This window comes from Vicugna pacos, chromosome 13 (genome assembly GCF_048564905.1).
Source record: "Vicugna pacos chromosome 13, VicPac4, whole genome shotgun sequence".
NCBI lineage: Eukaryota > Metazoa > Chordata > Mammalia > Artiodactyla > Camelidae > Vicugna > Vicugna pacos.
Window position 1 is genome coordinate 61,314,624 of NC_132999.1, and position 20,229 is coordinate 61,334,852.

The following is a 20,229-nucleotide window of genomic DNA, read 5'->3' on the forward strand; positions in this document are numbered from 1 at the left end:
AGATTCTGGGATCACCCCTTCCAGGAGTCTCCTTCTCCATCTGGGGCTCCAGCTGGCATCCCACCCTCTCCCAAAGGGTCAGGGAGGGTCACCCCCTTATCTGTTGAAAACCATGGACCCAGGGAGGAGTCAGCCATGCCCCATCCCTTCCCTCAAAGCACGAAGTGGCTTTGTATTACATTACTACATATAAAATAGATAAACAGCAAGGACCTACTGTGTAGCACAAGGAACTATATTCAATTTCTTGTAATAAGCTACCATGGAAAAGAATCCGCATATATATATGTATATGTATAACTGAACCGCTTTGCTGTACACCTGAAACTAACATTGTAAATCAACTACAGTTCAATTAAAAAAATAAAATTAAAAAAACAACAAAGTGGCTTTCTATTTTAATAAACTTTACTTTATTCTAATAAGGTTACTGACTATTATCAACCATCATAAAATAGAATGGGAGTTTCAAAACTGTACAGGCCACAAGGCTCTGGGCTGAGAGGAAAGAAGGATGGGGTTGAGGTTCGGGGAGCTGGAGGGCGGGACATGCAGAGAGATGACAAGGAGCCCGGCGATTTGTCCAGCGTCTGCGGGAGACGGCTGGGTCAAGGTGATAAGGCTGGATCTGTATAAGTGAGACCCTCTTGTGTGCAACATTCATCAAAACACGACCCAACCTGAAACCGTAGTGAGGACAATCTTCAAAAGTCTTACAGTTAAGGTTCCTCCCCCTGCCACCCCCCGAAAAAAAACAAACCTCTAAATAATAAGGGGGTAATTTACACTCCTCACCCAGTCTTGGCACCAATTTTGTGCTTTAAAAAATACACACTTTTTTTTAAAGGTACCCTACAGCAGCTGTTTAAAACACGATTCTTACAGACAAATATATATGCATATATATTAAACATTTTAAACAAATAAAGTCATCTATTGTACCTGTACAGAAATGGACAGAAGTCAGATTCTAAGAGAGTTGACTTCAAGACATAAGAAATGGTGAATGTGGTGGCAGGTGCTGGGGTCTGCTACGTGGGGGAGCTGTGCAGGAGAGGGAGTGTCCGTCTTCTGCTGGCTGCCCGCCCCGCCCCACCCTGCCCCTCTAGCGCTGGGGCATCACGATGAACTGGCCCAGAGCGTGGACAGGGGCATTTAGCAGAGACCTGCACTGGCTTCTAGGATGCACGACTCTACTCTGGTCTCCCCCACCCCACCCTGCCCCTGGCTTCTCGGGGGATGGAGACTTACGCATCTTCCCTTCCTGGCTGAGGTGGTCCTCGGGGAAGCCGAAGCTTCTGAGGATGCACGTAGAAGATCTCAGGTAGCAAAGCAAAAGTAAAACTGAAACCACACCCCAAATCCCATAGAAGACGAAAGAAATAAAACCACGGGCAAAGACGTATGAGCCCAAGTGGTAAGTGGCTTCCAGGAGAGACACAGGGAGCTGCCACAGCCCGTGCCGACTGGTCCCCCAAGACTCTCATATTGCACGTGAGGCTGATGCTCCCTGAGGGGCCCGCTTGGGAACTTGGTGCCCCCTGGAAACCTTAGGTCAAGAGACCCAAACAAAGACACCCTGTGCCCATGTGGGGACACATCACAGACACGACCCAGCGAGAAGGGCAGGTGAGGCACACACATCCCAGGGAGGGGCAGGTGGATGAAAAGCAACAGAACACTCCAGAGAGAGGTGACCCAAACAAGCTTTCCTTTCTAAATGGAATAAATAAATGGCTTTTGTTATTGTTAAAAGAATAAATACAGGGTACAGGGGGCACCAACAGCCAGGACTGATGCTCGGTGCTCACGTGCCTGCGGAAGGTCCAATTTTGGTTTCTGCCTTGGTGGCCATGGTGAGCTTCTGACATCCTGAGCTTCGTCTGCCGTGGCCGGGCCCTGCTGGGTGGGCACCGGCCCTTGTCTAAGCACCTCTTAGCACCCCCGGGATCTGCTCTCGGCACCAGGGCATCTCCCACCTGCTCCATCACTGTGGGACTCGGCCGGTGGGGGAGTACCCCAGGCTACCCGGAGAGCAGACCAGAGCTCAGGGTAGGAGTTTATTCTATGTGTCTTTGTCCGAGGAGGGGCCGTGATTCGGCATGCAGGGAACTTCTGCCAACGTCCGGAAGGGGAACGGAGGGGCCCGCATCCAGAGCTGTCTGTGTCTGGCGGGGCAGCCAGAGAGGATGAAGAGGAAGAGAGGGACTTCCTCCCACGCTGAGAACGCCGGTCCAAGATGCGGGGCGCGGCGGTGGCTCAGTGAGTTGGCACCAGGGGGCTGTCGTGCGGGCGGCCCCGGGCGGGGAGTCACTGGTAGAGGAGGTAGGCCTTGAGGGAGGCGGGCAGCGGCAGCGCGTGGATCTCACCCAGGCGCTCCTTCCCCAGGGCCAGGCGCACCGAGCGGCGGCAGAGGTCCATGAGCGGCAGGGGCTCCGCTGGGGAAACCGAGGAGAGACAGAGAGCGTTGGGTTAGCACAGCACTGGGTGGTTCTAGAACAGACAACACTAACGGCAACAGCATCATTAACTGTAGTTTTAATACACAGGCTATTAAAAATTAACTCATTTTACATTTTAAATGAGCTATTAATTGCTAGCACAGAGAACTCAACTGGGCCAGGCACCTTTGTAAGCCCCTCTGCGAACACTAACTCATTTAATCCTGGCAATGGTTCATGATGAATGGTTTAATAGTCACGGGCAGGTACTATTATCATTCCCATTTTACAGATGGGGAAACTGAGGGGTGGAGAGTCCAAATTACTTGCCCAGGGTTGCACTGTTGGTAGGAGGTGAAGCTAGGATTCCACCCCAGGCCGACCCTGCTCTTACCCACCAGACAAGTGGTGGCCTTCAATGCATGTCCATCCAGGGCACACAGAGTGGACCCTCCCTAGCACCAGACCCCACATGGACTTTTAGGAGGGGAATCATTTGTTGTTAATGCAACTGTTTATGGGTACCGTTCTCATCTCTACAGCGGAGGGGACCAAACTGCAAGGGTTACAGGCCAGGATCCAAATCCAGGCAGCCTGGGCCCAGCTCATGGCACAGGTGCGCAGGCCCTGGGTTCCAGAGGGGCTTCTAGCTGCAGTCTACCTGTGTACCTCTGTCCTAGTGTTCCCAGGGGGCCCGGCTTCTTGCAAGAGGCTCTGTGCAGCCTGCGTCTTAGTTAAAGTCTCAGCTCCAAAAGGAGCCAGAAAGTCATGCCCTCCCTGGCACTGGAGGCTGCCAGGGGCCCCCCGAGCTGACTCCTTGCTCTTGTGCCTGAAATCAGGTATAGGTGAGCACACCTGAATAGCTCGGGGTCCCCTCCACCAAGTCCTGGACATGGAAAGAGCTGAAATGAATGGATTGGTGGCTTCATCCATGGTCTCCCCCGACTCTTTTGTGAGCAAAATAAAGCGCAGATCTCATTCCACCAATTAAAAGTAGATTAAAGTTCTTTAATATTCACCAATGTGTCTTAGAATATTAAAAATAACACTGAAAATTCTGTTACTGAAGACCAAATCCTCTGGTGAGGGTGCCGGGATAGACAAGGCATGACCGCTAATGAGCAGAGGCTCCCTCTGGAGTGACGGAAGTGCTATAAGAAGGACCGCCGCGGTGGCCCACAGCTGTGAGTGCACTAGAGGCCAGCGAACCGTGCACGCTGATGGGTGACTTGTATGGCGTGTGAGTTATAGCTCAATAAAGCTGTTAATAAAAAATACGTCTTAGGCTTGATAATGCATTTACTGAATTCCAGGCTTTAAAGGAAGACAAACAACGGGTCTTCATCTCCCAGGAGCAGTCACAGGAGACAGGGCTAAAGTGACAACTGTTTTTCATGGAAAGCTTTGAAACAGGGCCTTCCCTGGAAGCAAAGGATGAACTAAATGACCTTTTGGGTCAAGGATTCCACAGACTCCTGGTGGGTCAGGCCGAGGTCCTCCTGGGGAGGAGAGCCTGGGGTCTCCCTCACCATACAGTGTCCTGCCTCGGTGATCCCTGACCTGGTCCTTCACTTCCACCCTGCACAGCGGCCTGACCTCGAGCAGATCACTCCCTCTGCCTGGGCCTCAGTTTCCCCATCCATCGTAAGATAAGGGATCTGGACCAGAGGCTCCCCAAAGTCCCACTGGCTGAGGTCCTGAAAGCCAGCAACTCCTCACAGCAGCTCTCGGCTGGACCAGCTGTTGTGGAGGGAGTGGTCCTCTGAGCGATCGAGTAGGGGAACTGGGCTCCCCTCTCTTCCATCTTCCCCCAGCGCCTTGTCCTACAAGGATGTGGCTCAGCTCCCACTGGGAGGCAGAGGGCTTCCCCTGGTGGCCCAAGGCACTTGAGAAACCATTAAGAGCCTTTGACCGTGGCTGAGAGCCCTACTGGGCTGTGGGGGGAGGGCAGAGAGGGAGTTCCCATCATCACCTCTTGGCTTACGCGGGTTTCAGGTCCACTCACCAACATCCTCAGGAATAAACATTTCCAAGACAGCAGGTCATTCCCACCCCCACTGATCTCGCAGGAGGCAAAACAGTGATGCTCAGGGTCACGGTCTGATTGCAGAGACCCAGCGCGAGGCTACAGAAATGGACGTGGGCACTGTGCCAGGAGAAACATCTGTCCCACACATTTTGGTTGGTCGCTAACAGGACTCTGGGGGCCTCCCCCAACCTCAACACTTTGGACTGGGGGCGGCAGGTTCTGCATCCAACTCCATCCACACGGCCAGTGCCCAGTGCTCTTCCTTGGAGGCACGAGGGGCCTCTGGCCGCAATGCCCACCTCCAGGAAGCCTAGGCGCCTGCTCATTTACATAGTTTATATGAATGAGAGGGGGTGGCGCCCAGAGAGCAGCACAGGAATCAGGAAGTGACGCTGGCGCTATTTACGGGAGCAGAAGGTTGAGGAACTGGACGAGACCACACTCCCACTTCCACATTTCCAGGAGAAATGAGCACCCGGTGGTCTATTTGAACAGACGGCGGGGCCGTCTCCCAGTTCTCCAAGAGACTGCAACCCAGCCGGCGCCCCCAGAGCCTGGCGTCCTGTTCGTGGGCTAAGTGAATGAACTTCGGGGCTGTGAGGTCAAGGATGAACATCTCAAGTCAGGAAGTGCCTGGTTCAGGGAGGTTCCCATCCAACACCTTCCCGGCTCCCAGGACTGGCCCTGCACTCACTTCTGCAGGCAGCCTGCAGTGAAAAGGCTCTACGAAAAGGATGCTGGAAAGTTGTGGGCGGAGGAGGACCGTCCCAGGGCATGTGTGTTTCCCCTTTACATGAAGCAGTTCTTACAAAAAAGAAGCAAAACAAAATACCACCCTTGTCCTTGCCCATCAGGGAAGGACGCCGGACACCCGGCCAGGGCACGTGGGCAGACTTGCTTCTGTGCCCCCCTGTTCTGAGAGTTTGCACTCTTCATATGCTCTCCTGCCCCCCCACGGCCCCGCTCCCCTAGAAGGAAGCCCCTGTAGGGTGGGGTGATCAGTCCCCCCGATGAGGAGCTGCCCCAGAGCCCAGCTGGAATGGAGGTGCAGGACATGAGGTGCCAGGGAGGACACCGGGAGGAGGTCACCAAGTTGAACGACAGGAAAAGAGCTGAGCCTTTCTTGAACTGGCAATCACGACAAACCACACCAAATGTATCTGGGAGCCGTGAAAGAGAGAATTTGAAAATGCTGAATTGCAGGGAAATGCTTCCTGACTGGGAGATGCCTTTAAAAGCAGTGGGGGCAGGGAGAACCCATGGGTCAGGGACTCTCCCTTGAGTGATGGCCAGTCTGCTGCTTGCAAAGGAGCCTCTCCCTTCTGCATCTCTGGGGAATGTGGCAGGCAGGCCTGGGGCCAAGCTGGGCCCTGTCTCCCCACTACCATGGCCATCTCTGCCCCTTGGCCCCAGGAAAGAGCAAGGTGCCACAGCAGCCCCTCTGGTTACAGCCTCAGCCCCAGAGGTCGCAAGCCTTCAGGGAAGAGTCAGAGCACGTGGCCTATGATCATTGCTGTCTGGACAGGGTAGGTCACATAGGGACACACTGCTCTTGCTCTGGCTCCAGCCAGCTCAGCCCATGGCCCCAGCACTGGGGCAGGGACTCTGATGGGGTGGGGAAGGGTCTGCCTGGTGCCCAGGGGAAGGCAGGCTGGGAGAAGAAACGGCCACTGCAGCATCCACATGCCATCGGCGACTCTGCTGACCCTCTCTGTGAACAGCTGCTCCCTGCTGAGGTCAGGACCTGGTGACCAGGCCAGATAGGGCTGGGCAGGGGAGGAGGGAGCAGACTTCCCAGACATCCCTGGGAGCAGGAACAGATCAGAACCACCTCCAAGACTGAGAGCAAAGTCCAGTCCAGGCCTGACACCAAGAAGATGTATTTGGCCGGTCCTGGCCAGAGCTTCTGCCTGTCACACCCTGCTCCCTGGGTGGATCCTGACATTCCTCCCTCCTCAGCTGCCTTGGAAAGGAAAGCAAACCCTCCTGGGCCCAGTACGTGGGCGCCCTTTGACCTCACCTGACAGACACTCCACCATCTGAGCGCTGGACTCGGTCTGTCACAGTCCTGTCTGCCGGCCAGGTGGCAGCCCAGGAAGGGGACGGTACCGTGGTTGGAATGGCACCCGCCCCCCACACTAAATTCAGGACCATCTGGAACCTCAGCATGCGACCCTATTTGAAACAGGGTCTTTGCAGTTGTAATTAGTTAAGATGAGGCCCTACGGGAGTAGGATGGGTACTGAATCCGATGGCTGGTGTCCTTATAACAAGAGGACAGACACAGAGGCCACGTGACCAGAGGCCAAGACTGAGTGATGTGTCTACAAGCCAAGGAGTGCTGGTGTGGGTGGACTCGAACTCTCAGAAGGAACCAGCCCTGCCCACACCTGGGCTTCGGACACCTGGCCTCCTGACCTGGGACTGCACACATTTGTGTTGTTTGAAGCTGCCCAGTTGGTGGTCACTTGTCCCTGTGGCCTCAGGAAACGACCACACCGCCCTTCCTGCTCCTCTCTACACCAGCCACTGTCTCAGGATTTTGACCCCACCCCATCCGGATGACCCTTGACAAGGTCACCAGTGATCACCTCACTGCCAAAACTGATGGACAAGTCTCAGCCACAAGTGTACTTGATCTGGCTTCACTTTGTCCTTCGTGAAGTCCTTTTTTCGCTTGGTGTCCAGGACAGCCCTCTCTCCTCCAGCCCCACGGCTACTCCACCTCTTCTCCCGCCTTGTCCATCCCAGGGCTTGGCCTCAGCCCTCTTCCCTGTCCCTCCCTAGGTGACTTCATCCAGGGGTCCCAGGTTTAAGCTCCATCCCACCACCGGTGACTCCCCGACTGACCACTGTCTCAGACTCGCAGAGCCACCAGGATGGGTCAAGGAAGCATCTCAAATTCCACTTCCCCACTTCCATGGTGCCCACTCTGGCCTTAGCCCCTATCACCTCTCCCCTGGACAATGGTCAGGGCTCCTCCCTGGCCTCGCAGTGGCCACTCTCCTCCACACCATCCATTTCTACACAGCAGCCAGAGTGACCCTTCCAGGACATGAGATTGAACATCTTGCAGTGGCCCGGGATGCTACACCGACTGCACGGGGTTCCCCACCTGGATCCTCTGAAGTCAGCCAGCAGTGCAGAGTGGGGCCCATTCATGTCTGACCAGAAGTGGGGAAGCCAAGAAGCCAAGGGGCCCTGGCACTGCCTGTCATGATGATTCTGGTGGGGAGAGAGGGGGTCCCCATCGGTAACCAAGAGTGTTGAGGGGGCTCAAGCCACTGGGCACCTGGTCTCCACTCAAGGTCTGGCTCACCAGTGGGATTCTCACAGCCCATGCTGCTCCTCCCTGCCTCAGCCCCGTTTACATTTCCCAAACCCCAAAAATGATGAAAGCATGCGACCTCCCATCTGATACAGAGCTGACAGGGCCTATACCTATGACACCGCTGGGGCTCCAAGAATGTGCTGGCAGACCGGCTGCTGAGCCTTGTCCTGACTCGGCGGGAAACCGCTCTGCTCGCGCATGCCCTGACTTGCCGCGGGTGAACAGGCTCCAGTCCCCTCCCGGCCACTCTGGAGCCTGTGTTCTGCCTTGGAGCTGGGCACGTGAACAGTAAAGCCATGCCCTCACTGCACCGATGGCCCTGTTTCCAGAACGGATAGGGCTGCACGGCTCTTGTGGAGACCAGCAGTCCCAGGGGCCTGGCAATGATGTGACTGGCCCAACAATTCGCTTGTCTATCTGTACAGAACAGGCCGTGGTCACTCTGCCAGAAAGAGGGAGGTAGGGCTGCGGGCCAGGGTCCCCTGAGATTCTAGATCCCAGGGCTCCCAATCCTTGCCCATCCCTGCACAGGGCAGATTTGGCTGTGGACTTTTTACCCTGTCACCTGGGGAGACAGACTCACAGAACTCGCCCTGCTGGTTCCCTAGACCAGGTCTGAGGTTACCTGCAGGACGCACACCTGGCTGCCCCGCAGAGCCCCACGGCCTAGGGTGCCAGGTCGCCTGCACCACCTGCACAGGTGAGGCAGATGCCCTGCCTGGCTGTGCGCTCGCTGTCACCGCCCAGGCAGAGCCTAAGAGGGGCAGCGACAGAAAGAGGCTTCCAAAGAGAAACATTTTAAGAGTTAGCTCTGCCTAATGGTCCTGGATGTTTTCTCTGGTATCTTCTGCAAACTGAAGGAGGAATGGGAGAACCTGAAAGTTTGGAGGCTGCAAGACCAGAGGAAGTGTCTGTCCTGACCCCTGTCCAGGGCTTCGTCCACCACTCACCTGGGCTGCGAGTGGGGCTAGATCCCAGGGATGCCAGGCCAAGCCCACCCCTAAAGAGGTCAGTGCATGGGTGGACGAAGCTTTCTGGCCCACCCCCTTTCCAAAGGTGACATCTGCAGATGGTAGAATGGACTCGCAAAGGAGTGAGGGTCAAACATGTTCTGGAACCCTGCGGTCTCCTGCCACCATGGGCTCCCAGCCACAAAGCCACAGAGCTCTCCACTTCCCATGCCAGGCCTGTGCTGCTGTGTGCTACCAGGACATGTAGGCTGTTTACACACGTGGTCTAAGAAAGGCCACTCTCTTCTCCAAAGGGACTGGTGGAAGTTGCTGCTGACTCAGCCTGATTCTAATCCACATTCTCCTCTCCAAAGGCCTCCTGACACTGAATAAGCTCCTCTCAGGGAACTGTGTCCCAGAGGAGCTCACTGGCTTTCATTTATGTGAGAGGCCCTAGTACCCCCAAAGCCGCAAAGCCCAGCTCAATACCATGCTGGCTACTGTGCTAGAAAGTAGTCAGTTGCAGGTCAAACCTGGAGGCAGGTCAATCACATCTACCAAAGACCATCCATCCACCTATTCACTCATTTATTCATCCATCCATCCATCCACCCATCCACCCACCTGCTCATTCACCCATCCAACCATCCATCCATCCACCCATCTACTCACCCATCCATCCACCACTCATCTATCCATCCACCCATCCACCCATCCACTCATCCACCCGTCCATTCATCCATCCATCCATCCATCCATCCATCCATCCATCCATCCATCCACAGGTGCTGACAGGAAATCTGGCAGACTCTGGCTAGAAATCCTCCTTTAACCAGAGGCAGGCAAGAGTCACCTCTGAGGATCTGAATGCTGGGATAAAGATATTTAAATTTCAACAACTGTAAACTTTCAGCCAGGTTCAGCCAGGCCAAGGGGAACACGGGAAGTCCAGGGACACTGCCACTTTGGACGGCGCAGAGGACACTTACGGTCAAGTCCGTTCAAGTAGCGCATGCGGATCTCACAGTGGCCCCAGACGGCGCTCACTACAGGATAGAGTTTTTTGCCCTTGAGTCCCCGAAAAGCTACTCCCATGTACTGTCCATCCACAATGAAACTCAGGGTCCCGTCGTCCATATCCAGGGCCACCAGGAAGGAGTCAGGGACAATGAACGTCTCGTCCGGCTCCAGAAAGGCCGGGTACGTTTTGCTCGGCTGGTTTTTGCCATCGTGGTAGAGCCGGTTGCGTCCCAAGTCCCAGCCCCAGGACTCATGGTTATTCCCCACGAGCGTCGTGTACCCAACGGAGTGCAGGGGGGCGTCCGCCGTCGCCACGCCCACCACGGCATGGGTGCCCCGCTGCCTCATGGCCCACGTGATCTGCCACACGTGCAGCCCGCGTGTGTACCCGACTTTGCCCCTGATGGCGTCTGTGCTCTGGGCCACCGGATGCCGGTGAAAGATGAGCTTGTCGTCCTCCTTCACGAAGACGTTGAGCGAGCGGTCGTTGTTGTTCCAGGAGTGGAGCAGCTGGACGTCGTGGGACACGGGGGGCATGTCCAGCAGCAGGTCCAGGCGGGTGGGCTTGCAGTAGTCCAGACCCTGGAGCTCCTGCTTCAAGGGCCGGTACGTGGGGTCCCTCATGTCCACAGTCTTGATCCCTCCAGTGACCTTCTGACCCATCCTGGCCTCCTGTATCACCTGTTCACCGACTCCCAAGGCACACTCATCAATCGCAGGGCCTCTTCTCCAGTTTTCCAATCAGGCCCAGACAGCACTCCCAGGGGACGTGGCTAGGCGGCCTCTGCACAGGGCGGAGCGCCCAGTATTGCCTGGCAGATGGAAAAAGAAACACGAGGCTGGTGAGCAGGGGTGCGGAGAGAAAGGGGAGAAGCCAGCTAGGGGCACAAGGTTCCTATCATGTGAGCACATCCCGGCAGCCTGCCTTCCTGGCTCCCAACACACCCAACTCGGGGCAGGCCAGAGCCTCAGCACAGACTGAAATTCCCTTCTGGGCCCACAGCTAGGTTGGCATAAAGGAGGGGGCCGTCCACCAGGCAGTCTGCGTGCAAAGGTGGGCTCTGGGGGTGGGCGTCATGCTCAACTGTGTCAGGTGCGTGGCCTGAAACAGTCATGGTTTCTCAGGGCAGAAGGCCAAGTTGGTCCCGGTCCCCACGTCAGCCTGGTGCGGTGGGCATCTCTCCTGGTCAGAGCGAGAGGAAGCTTACTTCTCGCACCTGCTGTTTGGAGGGCAGGCGAAGCCCCAGGTGGCAGCAGAAGCTGTTTGAGATGCCACCTCTCAGCCCCTCCTCTCTTTCCCACCACAGCTGCCTCCAAAGATGTGCCACTGGTTCACTCTAGGGAAGGGAACCCCAGGGGGCACATAAAGCTCTCATAAAGGTCCCTGAGGCTGCAGCAACCTCCACAGCACGTCGCGCATCGTGCCTGGGCTGGGGCTGCCAGTGATGCTCTTCTCGGGGCTCAGCTGGCCCGAGTCAGGTGGGCACAGCGGCTCTCATCCTGCACCCCCAGGTAGCTCTGGACCAGCGCTTAGACGGCTGCCTCTTTCCCACCCACATCCTTCAACTGGCAGCTAATGTTTGCTCCTTGGGTCCCAACAGCCCATCTGGGGAGGAAGTCTGACTCCAAGATGCCTCATTCCCACCCTGGCTTCACTGTCTCTTGGGTCCTTTACGGGGGATCAGAGCCACGAGTTGGAGAGATTTCACTGCATCCGTCCCCTCCTCTTCATCGGCAGCACCAGGAGGAGGGGGCTGAAACGAGGGACAGGACTCTGGCCACTCCTGTCCTTGCTGCCTGCCTTGGAGAGGGATAAATCACACGCTGTTTTGATTTCCCGTGGCTCACTGGAGAGAAAAGCTGCCTCCTGCCGCCACAAGCTCCCTGGCCGGTGCAAGGGACTCTGGCCGCCTGGTGTGGAGACAGGCTCCTAGGAATGACCAGACAAGGGAGCAGGCAGGCTCCGGGCTGAATAAACACGACCAAACGAGTATGCAGAGGAGCCTGGGCGAGAGGCCATCGGTGCCTGGCTGCTGGAGGAGCGTCACATGGGTCACTTGTTCCAGGGAGCACTCTGGTGCCTGGGACAAAGAACACAAAGGAGCCCAGTGTGGGGACTGCAGGGCTCCCCCCTGCAGTGGGTGTGTTGCTTCCCCACGGTGGCAGAAGACAGAGCGCCTGCTGGGGGATGAGGGCAGGGACCGGCTGCAGGAAGTCTGGGAACTTGGGACCACTGGCCTCCCTACTGGGGCTCAGGGACCAGCCAGATGCCTGTCAGGTCTCCAGCTGACCTGGGGCTGCCTCCCTCTCAGCTGGGAAGAGACCCTGTGAGATGACACCTTCAGGGCAGCCAGGGCTGCTGGAGGCTGGCTCTCAGCAGACGCCCCTGTGGGGACACTTGGCCCCAGATCCCTCATCTCAGTGGGCAGGTCACTCTTCCCTTCTTCCCCTTTCTGGTGTGGAACAAGGGGCTCCCCAACTCCCTCATGGGCACTGCTTCAGAGACAGGCTGGGACCCCTCGTGTCAAATATTTGCAAAGCCAGTACAGAGCTGAGGGGTCCCTCTGTAGTCGGGGGACCACCTTGGTTCTAAAAAGTTCTGTGGATACCGTGACCTCATGTCCTGGAACTCCCAGGACAGTCCCAGTTTCAAGGTCTCAGTCCCATCAACTCCCAAGAGCCAGGACTCCCCTAAGGGCCCTGCTGAGCGGGCACCCTGTGGCTTTGGGGCCTGATCACCAGGCTGCACAAGGGTGGAGGGTTCTGGGTTTTGGTTCCTGCAGAGACCGGCCCCTCGGCTCAGCCATCCCTGACCCCCCTCTTCCATGCCTCCTCGACAGCATCTTTCTGAGTGGGGGGTGGGGAGGCTGACCCAAGGCAGATCTCAAAGTCTGAAGCACCCACACCCATCTCTGTCTGGATACCTCCTCTGGCGGTGCCTGGCGACCTCTCTGTGAAGGACTCCGCGGGGACACAGGTCCCCTCTCTGGGAGGATGAGGAGTGGAATTAACTTCCGAAGAAAGTTCATTTTACTGCCTCCTGGAGTGAGGCAGCTTGCTGTCCTCCTGGTGGCTGGCTCACAGCAGGAAGGCTCTCTCTCCTAGAACCTCATGGCGGGACAGGTCCACCCAACTCCCATTCGTGGGAACAGGTGGGAGGAGAGGAGACACTGGGCAGGTGGGCCACGTGGGTAGGGAAGGTGGTGCGGAAAAGTCCTTCTGACACATTAATTTAAAATACTTGGAGCAGGGAGGGTACAGCTCAGTGGTAGAGTGCATGCCTAGCATGTATGAGGTCCTGGGTTCAATCCCCAGTACCGTCACTAAAAAAATAAATAAACCGAATTACCTCCCCACCCTAATAAAATACTTGGAGAGAAATGGGGGGGGGGGAATGGAGAAGGACCATAACAGGGAGGTTGAGCATAAGTCAGAGGCGGAGTTGCGAGAGGGGAGAGAGGGACGGGGAGACGCAGGGAGGGAGCTCTCTGGCCAGTAAATCCGGGTCTGTGCACACGTGTAACTCCTACTTCAGCTGGACCAGCATCAGCAAACCTTTTCCACAACGGGCGAGACAGCAAATGTTTTGGGCTTTGTGGGCCCGACAGTCTCTGTGCAACCGCTCAGCTCTGACTTGCAGCACTAAAGCAGCCACAGACAGCTCAGTGAGCACGGCTGAGTTCCAATAAAACTTTATTCACAAGACCAGTCCAGTAAGAAGGTGACCAACCCCTGAGCTGGAGCGAGGGCCCTGCACGCGTAGCGCTGCAGTGGAAAAGCATGAGACGGAGGTGGTGAGGAATCTCGTGGCAGCCAGGTCAGTCTGGCCTCAGAAAGAGGGGTCAGAAAAGACAGCACAACCTCACAGTGGCTTGTCAGCTGTCTGTCCAGGTCAGCTCCACAGGCCCTTCCCTTTCTGAGATTCCCGCCTCCAAGTCTGGTTGCCAAGCAGGTGCACTTACATGGCCCTTGTGCTAAGCTCCAACCCTCCTGGGCCCCCATGTGGGGAACCATCCAAGGTCTGTGGGGTTGGGGGGCTTCTGGCCCCTGGACCACATGACCTTGAGCAGAGGGGGCCCCTGAGAGGAAGAGGCTGGGAAGAGGGGGTGGGGAGGGCAGGCAAAGGTGCCTGCAGCATCCTGCGGCCGCTCCTGCAGAGGGGCCCCCTAGGGCCACCCCTTCTGCTGTTGCTGGGCCATCCTGCCCTTTGAGTCCTCCCAGGCAGTCCGTCACTGGGGTAACCCTAAGGCCACTCGATTCGCCTGTCACCTGCCCAACCCCACCGTGTGTCCAGGCCAACACTTCCCTCTGGTAGACTTCCTGCTGTCGCCATAAGGCCACTAAGGCCATCCAGCCGCCCTCTACCTTCCATCTACTTTTAAATGTGGCCGCAGAGACCCACTAGCCCTCTTTTGGGGGAACAGAGCCCAACAGGGCGCTCCCCCTCAGGCTCCTCTCCATCCTCACCTCCCCACTCTGCAGTCCTGCCAGCCCTGCTCCAGGGGCTTCCAATCCTTGGGCCTCTGCCTAGGACTTGTCCTCAGCTTTTCCGAGCCTCAGTTTGCTCCTCTGTAAGATGGGTGCTCCAGGCTTACTTAAGACTCATCTGAGACAATGTTCCAGAGAGCACCTGGAAAGTTGGCCTTTTCACTTTTGTTTTTGTTTTTATTTTATTTTCTAGACCATGCTCTGTACCCTGAACAAAGATCACTGTTATTCCATCATCTTGGTCACTGTACCTGGTCTGACAGATGGATGCTGTCCTTGGGCCAAGATCCAAGTGGTTGGACTGCTAAGCTAGAGAAGATCAAGTTTAAGGTCCCTTCTAAGCCAGGGGCAAGCAGACTTGTTCTAGATGGATGATCACAGCCACAGGAGAGGGTCACTGCACTTTACACACTGGCCCTCATTTTACCCTGAAGAGGGACACAGAGGGACACCCTCTGCCCCCACCCCAGAAGTCTGGAAAGTCTTCGAGATTTTGCATTTACTTTCAGTAGAGCGAACAAGACCAAAAGCTGTGGGACAGAGCGGGAGGGACGTCTGCTAAGCCCAGTGGTTTGACTTGGTTGGACCCTTTCCACCCACTGAGAACCCCCTCCCCCCACTGATGCAGCACACACACCATCCTCACTGGGCCAAAAGTCAGCTCACGGTTCACTGTGAAAGGGAATGCCTCTTGGACCCTCTAATGGACAAAAGCCTTCCACGCAGTGTACCTGGCGGCTGCCATGGGGCAGTGGGGGGGTGGCCTGGGGCTCCAAGAATCCACCAGAGCCGCCTGTCCAAAATGGGGGTCCAGGCTCTAAGCAGATGGCTTTCCCAAAGCCGCCTCCTGCCATCGCCACCACAGGCAGCCGATGAAGCGCTCTGGCTCAGGGTCGGGGACCAGCGCTCCTATCACGTACCCCTGCTTTGGGGAGGCTTTGCTGGGGGCCGCAGCTCTCCACAGGAAGGAAGAATAGACCTCACAAAGCACCTTCTGTCTAGTTTCTTGGGCTGCTCCAGGTGGGCTCTTTGTGCCCTAGCAGGGAGGGGCACCCAGATCCGGAATGGGTGGCTGTGCACGGAAGGAAGCCCAGCGCCGCCAGCGACCCCAGGAGGGCAGGGAGGGGCCGAAGCGCCCCCGGAGCGCTCTGGGAGTCTGAGACCCGGGCCGGGCGGGTGCCCGCCAGCCTCTCATGATCCTAGGGGGGGAGGGAGCAGGCTCGCTCATGCCCATGCCCCCTGGGCATGTGTGGCGGAGAATGCCTGTTGGGTACGTACGCCCACTGTTTCACTGCTAGTCACAGAGAAAAGTGGTGCTGGCAGAGCTCCATCAGCGACAGGGGCCCAGTGAGTCTTGCGGGATGCACAGGGCTAACAAAGGCTAAGGGAAACTGGAGAGGATGTGGGGAGAAGGCCATTCGTGTACAGGCACAGGTGTGGGTGTGTAGCCCAGACAGACAGACCTCAACTGGCACACACTTCTCAGCCTGCAGGTGCCAAGTGGCAGTCCCTGCCTGGGTGTAAGACACCCAGCAGTCACCCACCGACCACGCTTCCAGGGGTCCCACCTAGGAAAGCCTCCAGCAGGACGCGTGGGCAAAGACGCACACTGCTCGGGGACCTGCGGGACCTGCGCGGCCGCGGGGAGGCGGCAGCCCCCCAGGTGTGCTGAACTAACATAAACTGTAACCCGACGCTGTCGCGTGTTTAAAAAGCAAACTGGGGAACAAAACGCAGCACAGGATCCCATTTCTGTAAGAACAGAATTTTTAAAAGATTCTATCTGTGTGCATTTACCTGTTTGGAGGCACAGAGGAAAGTCTAGAAAAATAAGCACCAAATTATTCACAACAAAGGTTAGCTTTCACCATGGCTAATCTTGCAGGGTGGGGCAGGAGGAAAGACGCATTCCCTTTAAGCACCTTTTGAACTGAAAAAAAAATTTTTTTTAAATGCACGTATTGTTTTTGTAATGAAAATGATTTTTAAGCACACACACACACAAAATAAAGGGTTAAGAAATACTTTAACACAGTATATTCGCAAGAACAAGTTGTCCCCAGAGCTATTCCTGAAGGCTCGCCACGTGTGTCACTTCTTGTAAAGCAAGCACAGGATAAATGTTTAATTTACCCACAAAGAGACACATGAAGGAGCTCACAGTTGACAGCGGGGCATTTAAAATAAAGGACAAAAATCTCCAGGTACGGCTCTGGAGCCAACCCAAAAGGGGACATTACTTCTGCAATGAGTTCTCCTAAGACTTCCAATCTCACCGCTGCTGCGTCACCGATTTTAATCTGCCCAGCAGGGGTGGGGATGCGGATCCGTCTCCCTGGGCCCCAGGGAAGAAAAGAACTGCTCCACCCTCCAACCAGAAAGCCAGTGCTGGCGGCGAGCACACTTCTGCACCCCGCCAAGGCCAGGGGAGGGGGTGAGGAAGGGGGACCTCGGGGTGGGGGCAGAGGCTGGAAAGGGGGACAAGGATGCCACCCTTGGCTCAGATAGGACAGTGTGTTCAGCACCTGCCCGGAACTCTATGCTGTCCCTTCCATTAAAGCCACAACTCTGCAGTTCCGCCTTCCAGAAAAGTACTTTCGGATCAATTGGCCCTGGAACTACTTAAAAGTATCCTTTTGTTTAAAAAAAGAAGGATAATTTTGTTGAATGAGCAATAACCCTCCGTTGGAGACATGTCCAAGGTGACCGGTGACAAATGGATGGAACAGGGGTGGGGGGCAGGGGACACACAGAGGAGGCCACTGTGGAGCGGGGGACGCGCGCTCGCCTCCTTTCAGCTCAGTTCCCCCTCAGTGCATCCGACTGACCCCAGAACAGTAAAACCATTGTTTCAACCCAAGACGGGGAAAGAGTAAAATTCAGGATGTGGAACAAGGTGACCTATTTATAAAGCTTCCTTTCACCTGAAGATCAAATGAGCTCCCTCCCTCCACCTCCCCACCTCACACGTCTCGGTGGTTGCAGCCCAGGATTTTTGCAAGAGAAGCAGACCTGAGTGATCCGGTATTAGACCAGAATGCAATGCCTGCAGCCAGACTCAGTGGCTGCCCAGATCTGCCTGCTAATTAGGGCTGTGGGCTCCGTGCGCCACGGCTCAGAATGACTTTGCTGGTGGCAGCGCTCAGGATGTGCGTGTTCTGGGCAGGCTTGGCCGTGGAGCCTCACAAAGTGTCACCAAATGCAAGACAAGAGCCATGTGGTTCCAACCCCCATCTCACCCTACCTGCACACTCGAGGAGAGACTCCTGGGAAGACCCAGGAGAGCTGTACTCTTGCTCAAGCAGGGATATAGAAGTCAGGGTCTGCCCTGTGAATCAACATAAAGTAGTGGACGCTTCTGGAAAGTTCTGACGAGGGAAAAATCCCACACGGTCCAGAGCTCTAGCCTCTGACCTCAAAAGACCAAAAAAAAAAAATGTACCTGCCGTAAACACCTACGGAAGGACCCAGATTACTCATGACACTTTCAGAAAGTGCTCGAATCAGTTGAGCCTTGCCCCTGGGAAACAGCATTAACATTCATTCGGAGACTAAACATTAAAAAAAAAAAAGTCACAGCTGCAGCCAGGTCAAGGTTGTGACAGCAACGGCCTGTGCTTTGTTTAGATGAGAAGCCCTGATCTTCGGAGGGACCTGAGTGACACTCAATGACACAGTGACCTTTCCAGAAGTTTTCCAAGCCAGCAGCAGATGCACCTTCGACTGGCAGTGAGAATGAAGTCTAGATTGCGGACCCCCCACCCGACGTCGCCCAGGCTGGGCAGCCCATCAAACCGGGTCTGCCTGGACCATGCAGGAGCGGGGGTGTCCCCTAAAGGGGGCAGGAGGGCAGGGTGGACAGTGTCACCACCAGCCATCTCCACGAGGAGGGCCCACGGGCACCCAAGGGGAAAGCTCAAGGGCACCTCGGGGACGCTGGTCCCTCCTCGCCCCACCTGTTGGGGAAGCCTGTAACTCCTCCACCGGACGGGCTGGTGGACCCACCACGCTCACTCTGGCCCCAGGAAAAGTGGGGTTCACCTTCCCCAAGGTCAGCATCTGGAATAGGCGCCAGTGGAAATCAGGCTTCTCTCCAGAGGCCCTCGCCTCCTGCAGGATGCTCGCTCACTGGCTCACTCCAAGCTGAACGGCCTGCGAGGAGGCCTGGAGCAACGCCACCTGCTATGTGCCTCCATCAGGGCCCCTGGAACAAGGTCTGACCTCACCCAGGCTCCAGAGCCCGGAGGCCTGAGTAGGAGCAGGTGACACGCTGGCCTCTTCCAGTGGGATGTGCCAACTGAGAAAGGTCACCTCAGAGAGTGGTCCCTTGGGCCACCCCACGCCCCTCCAGGAAGAATGAGCAGCAGGGAGGCCAGGGAGAGATCTAAGGACATGAGAGGAACTGGCTCTCAGAGAGATCTGAGGGAGTCAGAGGAGCCTGGGTGCCCTTACCCCACCTGCAGACCCAGGTGATGCTCTCAAACTACCTGGGGGTAAGGGGAGGGGGAAGGGCAGAGCTCATGACTTCAACATGGAATTATGCAGCTAAAGCACTCAACCCAGCATCGGGTGCACAGAGTAGGGACTTAACACATGCCACTCCCTGCCCACTCCCACCTCCCTTTAACATCAGGGGACACCTAAAAGGATGGAATCTTGAAAGCCAAGTGCAGGAGAGCACTCAGCCAGGGAGTGCCAAGGCGGGTGCCAGTTAAGACCTCACAGGGTGGCCCAAGGAGCCCAGTCCCCCTGTGAGACCATGGCTTCAGCAAAACTGCTTGCAGATGTACAAACTCAAAAACCCCATTAAATAAGGTGAACCCCTTAAGTCAAGAGCAGGGGCAGAAGTCCCACAAAATTTCTATAGCAGGAAGAAGTTGTGGGGAAGCTCTCTTATAACTGGGTTCACAGGAGTGGTTCTCAAAGTAGGGTCCTGGGATCAGCAGATCCCCACCACCTGTTAGAGACACAAATGCTTGGGCCCGACCTTTGACCTCCTGAATCAGGGACTCTGGGGGTGGGGCCCAGCAGTCTGCATTCTACTGAGCCCTCCAGCAGATTAGAACACTGCTGGCTCAAAGGAATGACAGCTCAGTATTTTGGAATCTCAAATTCACAGTAAATGAGAACCGATAGTCTTGGATTTATAACCACAACTTTAAAAAAATGTCTTGTTCTATCTTGATTTGAAATATTTCAAGTGTTACACATCCTCATAAGAAATCTCAGAGAAAATGTATAAAGTATGAATTAAAATATGCCCCTCCCACTCTGGCGCATATACAAGCGCAGGTACAGGGACCATCCACTTAAAGCAAAGGACCACACCACACACACCAAGCCCCCGTTTGCTTGTTCCAAGCCACACTATATTCGCTCCTAAGTCAATTTCATGTGTTAGTAGCTGCATAATATTCCACTACCACAATTTTGGTAACTTTCCCTTACAGATGGACATCTAGGTTGTTTGATTGTAATGATGGTCACATGTGGGAGGTCAAGGCCTCCCAGGACAGCCTTGGGGCAGTTTCTTTTCATTTAGTTCACAGCCACCTCTCCTCTCATCACCCTCAAAATCTTGACCCTCAGAACCCCCCCCACCTCACTGTCCATTTTTAGGAGAAGAAAAGCAAATGTCCGAGTGACCTACCGCCAGGCTTCCCGATCTCGGAACTGACCGTGGGGTCTGAAGACACTCAGGAGTTTCTGCACAGCCAGTTGAAACGAAGGTTTGTCAACTGGACCTCGCGTGGACCACAGCCAATGAACTTGGACAGGATTCTAAGCAGAATTGGGCAGTGCGTCTCCCAGTGTGATCTAATCACCTTTCCCCGGGTGGGATTTCACGGAACCCAACAGGATGCCAAGGAGGAGGTAAAATCCCTGGGCCTCACAAGCCAGGTGGTGAAAGAGGGACTTAAATATACCTTTACAAGAGCCTACAGGAACTTCCTCTATTATGTGGCTGGC

General features: G+C 55.7%; 1 protein-coding gene across 4 annotated transcripts in view; it reads right to left on the reverse strand.

Moving 5' to 3' along the window:
* Window positions 1-402: 402 nt before the first annotated feature.
* Window positions 403-20,229, reverse strand: part of SPSB1 (splA/ryanodine receptor domain and SOCS box containing 1) — a 61,993-nt gene continuing 42,166 nt past the window's right edge. For all 4 annotated transcript variants that reach the window (XM_072975449.1, XM_072975450.1, XM_072975451.1 and 1 more), the window contains 2 exons: window positions 9,741-10,583; window positions 403-2,438 (listed from right to left, as the gene is read on the reverse strand). In XM_072975449.1, the coding sequence (XP_072831550.1) occupies window positions 2,311-2,438; window positions 9,741-10,434 (822 nt within the window). In that variant the 5' untranslated portion in view covers window positions 10,435-10,583 and the 3' untranslated portion in view covers window positions 403-2,310. The remainder of the gene's footprint in view (window positions 2,439-9,740; window positions 10,584-20,229) is intronic.